Genomic DNA, 13,499 nt, shown 5'->3' on the forward strand with positions numbered 1-13,499 from the left:
TCAGTCCAAATTCATAGCAGTGGCTGCTCTGGGGAGGATGAAAATGACTGAGACTGGGGAGGGGAATGGAGGGAAATTGCCTTTCATCCTAACTTCATTCCTTCCAAAAGACAATACTGAGGCAAGAACAGCCAGCCAGTTGATAACAGTGGTTAATTTCGGGTGATGGGGTTGCTGATGGTTTTGTAGTGTTCTGGGTGAGGCTGAGTAGTTGATCTGTAAAGCCTGGTTTATAGCTGGTGGGCAGACATTCAGTTTCTTGCTGTTGCTGACCCCTGCGGTGCTCTGTGACCCAACACAGACTTGACCTCGGGGACCATCTAGACCTGAATGCAGGTATCTGCAGAAGGTATGTCATCTTGAGGGCAGACACACCTTTCCGACTCACTGGAAAAGACCCTGATTGAGGGCAGGAGAAGGGGTCGACAGAGGATGAGATGGTTGGATGGCATCACCAACTCAATGGACATGAGTTTGAGCAAACTCCAGGAGATGGTGAAGGACAGGGAAGCCTGATGTGCTGCAGTCCATGGGGTCACAACTTAGTGACTGAACAACAATTTAAGGGCAGACAGGGAACCAGGAAAGCTGGTGAAGGGCCCTCAGGTCACACCTGCTCTGTTCAGTGTCTTCTTCCAGCACCTTCCACCAGGTTAGCACCCAGGACACAGGGGTGGAGGCAGTGCCTCCTCTCTCCCATATGGGGAATTTAGGACTTGCTCTCTATGAGCAGGGTGGTCAGTGGCTCTGTAGCATCCCAAGGATGAAGGGGCAAGTACTTTTGGAAAAAGAAGGCAAATCACTCAGCCCTCAGGGGAGTTACTGTTCCCCATCTCTGAAATATGGACAGAGACTTTTGACTTAGCAGAAGAAGTGAAAAGCAATTTTTAAGAAACGTACTCTAGTGACAGTTACAAGTTTCTTTGAGAAATTCAAACTTATAAAGCACTTTAAAAATGTGCTACAGAAAGACTGGAAGCATTTGCCTGATGGACTAGTAACCATAGCGTCCCCAGTGGAATCCAGAGTCCTGCTCCTTGTCTAGGAATGCATTAAGGTGTGCTGGTTTGGGAATGGCCAATTTATCAAAAGTAAATGTCAAATAAATATACAAGATGACCTTTGCAGCCCATGCTCCTGCCTCATCCTTTGGACCCTTAGGGGAACCTAGGTAAGTGGGAAGCCAGGGATCTGAGTGGATATGCTGGCCCCTGTCTAGAGCTCTTCCTTCTTTTCCTGAGGAATTATAAGCTGGTATCTCTGGTTTTCTCTTCTGCTCCTCAGAGCCTTCCATTAGCTCTTCATAGTCATTTAGTCACAATAAGACACATGATCCCTTACATTCCAAGGATAGAAAGAAGGAACAGGAGTTAGAACCTGCCAGTGCCAAGAGACATGAGCTTTGGGGTACCATGCTATTCTCTTCCTGTCCTTCCCTAGGAATTTTGAAAGGTAAGACTACAGCTGCTGCGTTCAGCAGGATGAATGCTGTGGAGGGAGGTCCTGCTTCTGCAGCACGTTCCTCCATGGCCTTTAAGCCTGCTTTCCACCTCTGTTCTCCAGATAGAGGCCCAGAGAGATTATGTGCCTGGTTTATTCTGGGTTGGAGACTTCCCGTCCTTTGCCTTGTTTACCCAAAATGAGGTCAGCCTCATTCAGAACTTGGTGAGGTTGTTTTATGTCAGTGGCATTTATAATTAAAATGTAGCCACAAGCCAGGCACTGTAAAACATTAGAGAAAGACAGAGAAGAAATAAAATGGAGTTTGTGGGGGGAAAAAAGTTACAGTGGTTTGGATACATGTGTGTGTGTGTGTGTGTGTGTATGAAAAAGACTTTTCTTAGAATGTGTAAAGGTGTTTGCTTCTCCTCTAGGGTCTGAAAAAGGTGCCTGGAAAATTTTGATACAGTCCATGGACTGTGTGATATTTTTAAAAAAAAAGTAGTCTATCTGGAAAAATCCCTCCTGTGTAAGCAGATAAGGAGCTGGTAGGGAGGAGAGGGAAGGAGGCCTTCAGCAGGATGTGCCTCCAGGGAGAGCGTGCCTGTCTGAAGACCAGTCACTCTCTCTGATGCCTGGCTCTGCCCACTGTGGTCACCTGAAGAGCACACCAGTGCAATGGGGAGCACAGTGGGTTCGCCGTCAGGTGGTAAGCCACAGCAGGATGGGGAATCTGGATCGCCCCCAGAACTGCAGGCAGGAGGGATTCACTGAAGGGAAGGAGCCCTTTCTAAAGGGCTGCAAAGCAGGGTTCTGGGGACCAGTGAACTCCTCTAGTGCCTTTAGGATGTGGTTTGATTTATAAATATTTGATTGGCACACACTTTGCTCAGGAACATTTCCATTTGTGCAGTGAGTGGTGCCGGTAATCCTGCTCCCCATGAAGCCTCGTACGTGCTTGGGGAGGTGAGGGGTGCGCACCACAGGAGGGGGCTGCAGGTTTGGGATGCTTGTGAGCTTTTTCCTATCCTCCAGTTACTGCTCCAGAAATAGGTTATGGCCCCCTTAGACAGAGAGTGAACTCCCCCCAAAAGAGCGGAGTCAGGCACGGAGATCCTTGCTTTGCCCAAGACAGCTTGCTGTGCAGAGAGGCGAGACAGGGCAGGGCTTGCAGAGCCGCTGGTGCCTGGGCACAGGGTACCTACATGCCAGGCCTCAAGAGCTCCAAGCCCGGACAGTCCTGGAGATGCCGAGATGCAGGGAGCTGGTATAGCACTGGTTTAACTCAGCACACTCTGAAGATCAGATGGTTAGATGAGGAAGGCCCAGCAAGCCTCAGGATGCTGCTGCTGATAAATACCATGTTCCAGGCACTTCTCATGTGCCTGGCAGGCTGTTAAAAGACATTCACAAACTGTCATACTTAAAATTCCAACTTTCCTATAAGAGTGGGTACTGTTGCCATCCTTGTTTTTAAAACAAGGAAACTGAGGCATGTGGAGAAAAAGTAACTTCCTGACAGGGAAGCTGACAGGGAGCCAGTAAACCGCAGTGATGGGTCCTGCATCTACTGGGCCCACAGATGGGCTGTGTGAATCCAGTATGTTCATTTAATTAGTTTGTGGGGTGAAACCACCGCTGTGGTGTTGGTGTCAGGGGTGGAAGTGTGCTATAAGAGAGCCTTAGTTTTGGAAGATGCAGCTGAGGGTCGGGCCCAGTTTCCCAATTACTGGCTGTTCCCCAGGACTCAGTGTTTGCAGAGTTAGTGCACAGGGCAGTTCATTATGAATGATAATTAATAACCTCATCAGGACCGTGGCTAAGAGGAAATTAAATAGTCTAGCGCAACGCCTGGCATATATTACGTGCTTGATAGATATTTATGGAATATATTATTGAATTTGAATTTATTTGCTTCCAACAGTTCATTCACTCATCCAATTAATATTTATTGGCCATGATCCTGACCGCCTAGCCATGTGCTTGACACACAGGTTGCAGTGTTGAGCTGTGAGAGACGAAGTCCCTGTCCTCAGGGAGCCCAGCGAGGCAGGAGACCATTAGATAATCGCACAAGGAAATGTGTGGCATGACCCCGAGGAGGGCTGCCTTGATACAGAAGGCGCTCCTCAAACACTGCGTGTCTGAGGTGAAGCTGGCCCTCATTCCCTGTCCCTGTCCCTCCTCCAGGAGCCTCCCTCTCCTGGTGATGTGGCCACTAACCAGCCCCCCAAGCCACACCCTAGGGGTCAACAAAAGTCTTCTCACACCCTGTGCCCAGCGCCCCTTCTCACAGCCTGCCAGTCTCCTGTCTGGTCCTGCCTGGCCTTCCTAGTGTGGCCAAGTAACAGATGTCCATAGTCTGCGTTACTACCTGCCTGCAGCTGTGATTTGAGCCATTGTAAAGGGATGAACCAAAAACATCTCTGCAGGCCAGAAATTCCCACCTGTGGAGACCTCTGACTCAGGTCTACAGGACAGTGGTCCATGCACATCCATCCATCCTGGGTTTATTCCACTCCAAGAAAGACCTTGGGTTAGGTTCTGGGAAACTTATTCTCCTGGGGGTAGGAAGGGAATACATTTTGCAGATTTCTCAGTCTTGTCCAGGGTAGATCAACTGGTTGGGGACAAAGAGAAGCTGTGAAAGGAGTTGAGGTTTTCTTTTTTTTTTTGCCTTGTAGTACTGGAAGGCGTATAGTTCCATTTTGCATGGTGTATGTAGATTTATTTAAGTATTTGATTGGCTTTTAGAAATACTCTCCCTGGAGGAAGTTTTAGAGTGTGGTTATCCACTTATCTTCATGGTCTCTAGTCATACTCCAACTAATGATCCAGGAATACAAACCGTTGTGCTAACCACCCAGGGATCATCCACTCCACGCCTGCCCAGGTTTCTGAAGAACCTTGCAATTCAGAAAGATTGTGGCAGTACCACCACTGGGCAGAAGAGGGCGACAGAGCCACATTTAGTGGGTGCATCCATGGCAGGGAGTCAGTCCTTTCGGCTGCAGGATCTCATGAGTTTTCAGCTTTGTCAGACACACAAGGCAGTGTTGCTTTTCCCATTGCACAGGTGACGAAACTGAGCCTCAGTATCTCCCCACTAGTTGAGATAGCCGGAAACACTGGAGAATTTCACATTTTTGTAGAGGAGAACATGATGGGAAGGGTCTGGGGGCTGGGAGAGTTGAAGCTGCTTTTGCAGAGCACTTTATGCCAAATGGAGAGAATGATAATTGTCTGGTGCTGATCCAGTTAGAAAGCAGCAGCATAGGAATATGACCTCAAGGTTTCTGACTCTAAATCTAGGCCTCCTGTCTCTGCAAGGGGTACATGGATTACCTGGTTCTCCTGGCACTGACAGGTAGTGGGGGATGGATTTTGGCTTACTCGCCCTGCTTTGATTTCTGTCCTCCTTGGCCTTTGTTCTTAGTTCTAGACTAAGTAAATAGGCCAACACAACAACTCTGAATGTTGCCAGAGAGGCCTTGCATCAAAACCCGAATCCAAACCCTTGGCTTCCTGGAGGGCAGTGTTGCTGAAGAGAAGAGCCCAGGGAGGGTCGTTAAGGGCTATCCTGTGTTCCATGTGCTGTGTTGAGTGCATGGAAATCTTGGTGGTGGTAGTGACGGTGATAGTGGTGACGACAGTAGCAACATGAACCAACATATGGGGAGCTGTTACTCTCGGTCAAGAGGCCGTGCCAAGAATTTTCGCTACATTGTCTCATGTAAGCTGCCCAAGAAACTTGGGAGGCAAGTAATATTGCTCTTATTTTTACAGTTGAGAAAAGTAAGGCCAGAACAGTTACATAACTAGCCTGAGTTCACTTGGGAAGTAATTAATCCACCATCACTCTTGTGTCGACCTCCTTATACACAGTCCTGTGCCACTGTATGCTGCCCTTCAGGGCTTCTGACATCTCAGGTCAGGCAGCTGAATTTGCAGCACTCTGCAGAAGTTGTCCCACATTCTGTACCCAGAGTGCAGACTATAATGTTAACAGTGAAGTCACATGCCCTGTGTACAGAAATTCTAGTACTTGGAATTGTAATTGTAGCCTCCTGTGACCCCAGAATTTAAGGTTTCCCAGAAGAGCCAGCTTAACCCCATAGAATACATCACCAAGGTTGTCTTTTCCTCTGGGATGCGGAAGACCAGAGAACATTCTCGTTGGTTCAAAAAATTGGTAAGACTTACTAGAAATGTTTAAAACCTTCCAGAAATTACAGCTTGTTCCCTTTATGTTGTGTGAGGCAGATCACACAAATTGTGTAGCTTGCCTGATACAACACGACAGATTGAAGTCTGAGTCCATTTATTTGCAGTGAACATTGCCTGTGTGTATGTTTGACATACTCAGAAGTCTTTTTATTGCTATACTCTGGCACATATTTTTCATCAAGTATAGGCATTCGGAAGTCCATCTGAAGACCAGCCATTAAAACTAAGCTGGCCCTGCAGCGGTCAGTCCCAAACTTCCTGCTTCTCATTGCAAGCGTCTGCTTGGTGGATGAGAGGGAAGGGACAGTGCCACCTGGTTGGTAACTGCTGGCTCCCGCCCCCATCATCTGTGCTCCTGTGGATGGAGAGTGGGCACCACTGGGGTGACCATCTGTGCCTAGTGCCTGCAACCTTTGGTGTATGTACATGCATGCTAAGTTGCTGCAGTTGTGTCCAGCTCTTTGCGACCCTGTGGACCATAGCCTGCCAGGCTCCTCTGTCCATGGGATTTTCCAGGCAAGAATACTAGAGGGGTTGCCATGCCCTCCTCCAGGGGATCTTTCCAACCCAGTGATCAAACCCATATCTCTTGAGTCTCCTGCATTGGCAGGTGAGTTCTTTACCACAAGTACCACCTGGGAAGCCCTAACCTTTGGTGTAAATCAAATCAATAATTAAGACTACCATCACATCAAAGCCAGTGTTCTGTATCTCATTTCAAAGCCATCCTGCACAACCTTAAATTCTACCTGTGCTATTCTCTATCTCCTGATTTCATCCATACTTTCCTTCCCTTGATTCATGACACGTTTGACCCCTCAGACCCTCTGAGCAGGGACCAGATCTAACTTTTGGCTCTGCTCCAACATCTAATGATTTGGTGGGGCTCAGGGAATCCCCAGTGACATCACAGTAGAACCCAGACACCTCGTATCAAACATACACACCACTGCCAGAAATACCAAAGCAGAAGGGAGGGATTTTTTTCTTAGTCAAGGAGAGTCTTTTCTCCAAAGTTATGCCGCCATTTATCAACACCATCTGGAGAGCCAGGGCTGGCAGGAAAGCCCGGAGGAGATACTCAGCCTTTGGCTCAAATCGCTCCTACTCTCCTGTTTCTATAAGGTCTGGTGAATGACTTTACCCCTCCCAGTTACCACAGCCACGTCTGCATGATATGCAGAGCGAGAGCAGCATAATTAATGATGTGTAAGACTACGATTGTGAACTAGGATCTCACAAATCAAGCCCAATGGAAACATAACCTGGAGAATCGGTTAACTTGGAATTGAGCCCTTGTCTGTTGGGAGTTTATTGCCCCTGCTCCGTGTGGCCCTTCCCGTCATGGAGTGAGATGGGCCCTGACTAGCCTTGGGGATCAGGCTTCTCGCTGCTTACAGGAATCTGGAACAGTTGAACATTGGCAGCCAGTCTGATCTCACAGCAAGTATGTTAGGTCAACAGAGAGTCCTCTTAAACTCTTGAAATCAGACTCCTTTAGGCAGGCTGTTGCCCTCACAACTCCCCGTTCTCCACACCCAGACCCTCTGTACCTTGTTACCCCTGTGTCTGTGTGTCATGTCTGAAAAGAATCTTGGAGAATGGGTTACAGCCCTTAGCTATTCTCCCTTCTCCCATCCCTGACTAAGGAAGATACCAGAAATGTGAGATGGATGCTTACTGTGCTGGTCGCTCCTGTCCTTCGTCCCATCCACTCTGCCATCTGGGAGGATTCTCAGGAAGTAGCCCCCGTTGCTGCAATAGAGGAGCTTGGGCTTCTTGTAATTGCCTAGAGGCAGGTTAAACTTCTCAGTCAGGGCCCTGAAGGTTGTGGTTTCTCCTTCAGCCATGGCTCAGCAGCTGCTGGTTGTGGCTGTTTCAAGGCTGTAAGAAATTAAACAACCCTGTAGGATGTTCTTCCAGTGAAGGTGCTGTGTGCACTTTCAAGAAGGCAAGGAGAGCCTCAGGGCACCGGCTTCTGGGTGGGCGGAAACCACAGACTGCCCAGGTGCTGTCCACAGTAAACAAGCCTGCGCAGTGGCCAGTGGTTAAGGAATGATGGTCCCCGGCAGGGGAGGGATTTTCAGTCATTTCCCACTTCCCAATTGGACACAGCTCTGGACCAGGCTGTGCGTTTTTTGGAATATCAAATTTGATCATTTTGGTGGATGGAAAAAAAAATAGTGTTTTGGTCCCTCCTTCTGATCCACACACATCCTCAAATTAAACACCAAAGTTGCACTAAAATAACACTCAGGGTCTGGCTGAAACCCACAAAGCCAAGAGGCCGGCACCAAGGTTGTGCCCTCCACCCTCCCACTGTTTTGCCCAGGTGCTGAGGCCTGTGTACAGAGATAGCCCAGGGAGCCTGGGCACGCGAGACCCACGGGGGCAGGGGTGGGGTGGGCTGGGGTGGGGTGGAGTGTTTCCGAACTAGCCAACAGTTAATGTGTAAAGGAAAATTATGGGTTTGCTGGTGGGAACGGAACCAGAAGTGGAGAAGTAGGCACGTGGAGGTGTTAGGTGGGGTTTTTAAAGGGCCATCACTGTGCCAAAGGAAATTTTATGGGGTGGAATATTTTGAAGGTTCTGCTGGCTGTCGCCTGCATCCACAGCTTCCTGTACATCCTCAGATCACACAGGGAAGACAGTAGTCTATCCCTGGTACAAAGACTACCTTCACCCTAACTACTTCCTAATGAGAAGTCTTATGACACAGAAACCATTGTATGACCTTCTATGACCCTCTAATGCTATGTATACCCACTATACACAAATTATATTATCGGAAATGCATATATGTAGAAATGCATTAGTGAACCCACTATACACAAATTTAGATTATCAGTGTACAGGTGGATTAGTGGACCCACTCTACACAAGTTTGTATTATCAGTGTATAAACGCATCAGTGGCCCTCTACGAACTAAAAAGCAAAGCTGATAAACTTTAGTATTTTAAAATATCTCCTTGCTCCACCATTTAGAAGACTGGATCAGTGCTTACTACAAGGACTGCACAAGAAAGAGGTGAAGAAGAGGCCAGAAAACCACCGTGGGAATTTCATCCTATAAGAGTGAGTAGATGCCAATTGTACACATTGATTACCAAGCAGCCTTATAATACTAGTGATCATCAGCATCATTGTTAACATATGATGGGCTAGAAGTTAACTTATGTCATTGAGGCAGGCACTGATATTATCCTCAATTTTTTAATAAGGTGAAACCAAAGCTTAGAGCTGCTCATGGCCTGTCTCAACAGCTAGTAAGTGAGCCTCTAAAGGGGTCTGTTGAAAGAAAGCCCCAACTTGCCCTTCATTACCATGACAGTATTAAGTGACTTCAGTGATAGCACAGTGTTATTAGCAGAAGTGGGGGTTTTACTCATAGCGTGGCACGTACTTCTGCCCCCATGACCTAATCATTCATTGTTACTCATCTGTAACCCAAGTACTGGCTGTCACCACCAACAGCCTCCACTTTTGCCCCCATGCATGTTGTCATTCCCTGGAGAACCCATGTCACCAGGTGTTAGGAGCCCTGTGAACTTAACAGAAGGCCAGCCAGTCTCCTACATCCCTCACACTCCCCTTCCAGCCGTCCAGCCGTCCCTGGAGTGGCTTCAAGGAGCTGCTCGCGTAGAAGGTAATTCCAACAGAAATCAAGACAGCAATTTGGATGATTTGTCCTGGTGACTTTGGAATTAGAGTTCATGTTAGAAACCTCCACATGTTCCTCTGCTCCAGGCATTTTAATGTGTCTGGTACATCTCTTCCAATCTGCAGCCACATGGGCTATGGTTTGAAGTCCCTCCAAGGATCCTCAGAGTTTTGCATACACCATGTAAACTATCTTTAAAGTCAGATCACCTCCAAATGTCTCCTTCACATAAGGCAAAACTCTGTCTGATCCTGTTCACATAGTACAATAACAGATGGAAAACTAATTTCATATACATCAGTTCCACAGGGCAGATGGCAGAGTTCATGCATTCCCTTCACAAAACCTCACTCTCTTTTCCAAAACTCTTTATCCACAAGGCTCTGAGTCTCTGTACTCAGCCCTGTTTCCTCCCAACCTCTCAATGTCCCTCTCCCTCCTCTTCCCCGTTACACACAATTCTGGAATCCCCTCTGATGTAAAGCGATTCAGTGTTTCCAAACATGGGCATTTTCACCCATCACCTGTCATCAGCATAGAACACTGACCAGATCCTTGTTCCTCAAATTACAGCTAAGAGATAATCCATACTTTTTGTTCTATCAGTCTTCTTTTCAAGCACCTAGTACTTAATTAGGTACAGGAGACAATAACTATATACTAGTGGTGGCCATTTCACTATACAAATAGTCATTTGTATTCTCCATCTTAGGCAGAATTTTGTTTCTTGCTGTCCCTGGATTTTCTCAAAGGGAGGTCCCCATGAGCCCTGGTCATGTAGCAGTTGCTGTGGTGAGGATGGCCTCCGTTCTAGATCTGGCACCCATTAGGAGTCTCCATTAAGTTGGTTTTTAAGTGTTGCATGTGAATTTGGCTCTACTCATTTACATTGTTGCCTCCATCCCATTGGGATGAAGGGGACAGTTCAGTTCAGTTCAGTCGCTCAGTCATATCCGACTCTTTGCGACCCCATGAATCACAGCACGCCAGGCCTCCCTGTCCATCACCATCTCCCGGAGTTCACTCAGACTCACGTCCATCGAGTCCGTGATGCCATCCAGCCATCTCATCCTGGGTTGTCCCCTTCTCCTCCTGCCCTCAATGTCTCCCAGCATCAGAGTTTTTTCCAGTGAGTCAACTCTTCGCACAAGGTGGCCAAAGTACTGGAGCTTCAGCTTTAGCATCATTCCTTCCAAAGAAATCCCAGGGTTGATCTCCTTCAGAATGGACTGGTTGGATCTTCTTGCAGTCAAGGGACTCTCAAAAGTCTGGCCAAGGTTGGAGGCCTCAGTTCTGGCCAAGATTTCTACTTATGCTCTAACATTCATGTATGTGTTAAGCCATGAAGCCTGGGCTTTATCACTGCAACTCTACCCAGATAGGGCCTCTGCCAGAGGCCAGGCACCCCTTCCCTCTGGTTTGCATTGCAGCCTGGGGTTATACAACCCCCCGCCTCTGCTCTGTGCCTGCTCCACCCACTAAGAGGTGCAGTGACAGTGTGGCTGCATTGACTTAAGATTGCTCCCATCACCCTTCAGTTCAAATCCATACCTGAAATCTGAAGGTGATTTGCTGATCCCTGAAAATAAGCCTTGAGTTCAATGTGAATTTGGTAGGCTGTGACAGTGGCATATATGAATCAGCTGTAAAACATACTGTTAGGGACCAAACGACGGTCTCTAGGACCTGAGTCATGTTTACCAGAAAGAGAAAGGATATGCGCTCATCCTGCCTGGCCAATCATGTAACGCCAGCTATTCCTGTAACTGAGACAAAGAACTGCCTGTATATAAGCCGCCATACTCCTTTGTTCGGGGCTCTTGTCAGATTCCCTTGTGTGGGATGAGACTTGAGCCCTAGCGCGCTAGAGATAAACTCCCTTCTTGTTTTCGCGTTACTGTGGTGGACTTGCTCTCTCGGTCGGTTCGGAGATATGGGCTCGGAGCATAACATTTGGGGGCTCGTCCGAGATCTCTGTCCCGCCGGGGAGGACAACTCTCCTGGTAGAAGGGAGTAACCTCGTTAGGAGATAAGAGCTCTGAGCACCGGTGCTAACGTTGCAGAAGCCCAGATTAAGTCCGAGGCCCGGTATCGTACTGGGGAGGCATCTGGCTGTAAAGTGCAGAGGCAAGTCAGCGTAAGGCCGGGGCCTGGTTTTGTGCTGGGGAGGCAGCTGGCTCTGGTTACTGGATTAAGTCAGTGTAAGGCTGGGGCCCAGTTTCGTGCTGGGGAGGCGGCTGGCTCTGTGAACATCCTGCAGGTAAGATTGAGTGCATTGTCGGTGGCCACCTTGCGTTTGTTATCTGTTTGTCTATTTGTGGTGTCTGCGTTGCTCTTTGTGTGCTCTGTTGGCTCCCAGTATACTTTTCTGTGATCATGGGGCAAAGAACTTCTACTCCTTTATCTCTTATGATTAACCACTTCTCTGATTTCAAGTCTAGAGCACAGAATCTATCATTGCTGGTAAAAAAAAGCAAGTTAGTAACTTTTTGTTCTGCCGAGTGGCCTGCTTTTGATGTCAGCTGGCCACAAGAAGGCACCTTCAGCCTGCCTACTATTCGAGCGGTCAGAGAGAAGGTGCTTGCCCCCTACACTTCGGGACACCCAGCCAGACCAAACTCCATACATTTTGGTCTGACAGGACCTGGTGGAAAACCCCCTGGTCTGGCTAAAACCTTTTGTTTTTCAGCCCCTCACTTCCCTTCCCTCTTCCCTGCCCTTGCTTCCACAGCTTCCACAGGTTTCATCGGGAAAAGCCAAAAAGAAAACCAAGCCTTCAGCTCCTCCCAGAAAAAGGGGCCCAGCCTAGGGAACTCGAAAAAAGGCAAAAAAAAAAAAAAAATGGCCAGCGTAGCGGAAAAAGACCCGGAGGTTCCCTCCTCCACCGTTCATGCGTTTCCGGTCCGGGCGGGGCCAGCCAGAGAGGGTAGAAAACGGACAAATCAGTATTGGCCCTTCTCCACTAGTGATTTGTACAATTAGAAAACCCAGACTCCCTCCTTCTCTGAAAAACCACAGGGTCTTATTGATCTTTTAGAGTCTATCCTGTTTACTCACAATCCCACTTGAGATGATTGTCAGCAACTGTTACAGGTACTTTTTACTACAGAGGAGTGCAAATAGATCCTGTCAGAAGCCCGAAAAAATGTGCCAGGGGTAGATGGGAGGCCCACAATACAGCCTAACCTCATTGAGGAGGGGGTCCCCTTGGTGCGACCCAACTGGGACTTCGAACGCGCTAAAGGTAGGGAGCGTCTCCGAGTGTACCGTCAGACTCTCATGGCTGGCCTTAGAGCGGCCGCCAAAAAGCCAACTAAATTGGCCAAAATAAATCCAGTGAGACAACAGCCAAATGAGAGCCCAGCAGCCTTCCTTAAAAGGATAATGAAAGCTTTTAGACAGTATACCCCTATGGACCCACAGGCAGATGAGTCACGAGCGGCAGTTATGTTAGCATTTGTAAATCAAGCAGCCCCCGATATTAAAAAAAAATTACAAAAGATAAAGAGGTTAAATGAACAATCCTTGCAAGATCTAGTGAGGGCAGCCGAGAGAGTTTTTAATCATAGAGAGACCCCAAAAGAGAGAGAGGAGCGCATTAAAAGAAAAGAAAAAAATTTAGAGCTGAAAAAAACCGTAAAAATCAAAAAGAGCTGGCCCAGATATTTTTTGCTGGGGTTAAAAACAAAAACAGGTTCCAGAAAGAAAAAAAAAATTGGACTCAAAAACTAAAGAAAAAATGACAAGGCGTAAGCTTGAAAAAAAACCAATGTGCGTTTTGTAAAGAGTTTGGACATTAAAAAGATAAATGCCCCAAGAAAAATCTAAAAAAGGGGCCCAAGAACCCCAAAAACGAAACTCCCTCTCCAGACAGTCATATCCTCTACGCGGGTGAGGATAGCGACTAGGGGAGTCAGGGCTTGAAGCCCCTCCCCGAGTCCTGGGTAACTATAAATGTGGAGGAGAAACCGGTTAGCTTCATGGTGGACACGGGAGCTCAATACTCAGTCTTAAACCAAAAAGATGGACCCATGTCTAAAAAAAGTAGCTGGGTGCAGGGAGCAACCGGGACTAAACGATATGGATAGACTACAAAACAACATGTGAACTTGGGGGCCCACCAGGTAACCCATTCTTTTCTGGTGATACCTGAGTGTCCAGCGCCCTTGT

At 47.7% G+C, this 13,499-nt stretch overlaps 1 protein-coding gene across 3 annotated transcripts in view; it reads right to left on the minus strand.

Annotated features, from left to right (window-relative positions):
* The window catches only part of FGF1 (fibroblast growth factor 1), a 117,612-nt gene that overhangs the window by 14,296 nt on the left and 89,817 nt on the right, over positions 1–13,499 (minus strand). For all 3 annotated transcript variants that reach the window (XM_052643255.1, XM_052643253.1, XM_052643254.1), the window contains one exon: positions 7,349–7,551. In XM_052643255.1, coding sequence (XP_052499215.1) covers positions 7,349–7,517 — 169 coding nt within the window. In that variant the 5' untranslated portion in view covers positions 7,518–7,551. The remainder of the gene's footprint in view (positions 1–7,348; positions 7,552–13,499) is intronic.

Source organism: Budorcas taxicolor, chromosome 7 (genome assembly GCF_023091745.1).
Source record: "Budorcas taxicolor isolate Tak-1 chromosome 7, Takin1.1, whole genome shotgun sequence".
Classification (NCBI taxonomy): domain Eukaryota; kingdom Metazoa; phylum Chordata; class Mammalia; order Artiodactyla; family Bovidae; genus Budorcas; species Budorcas taxicolor.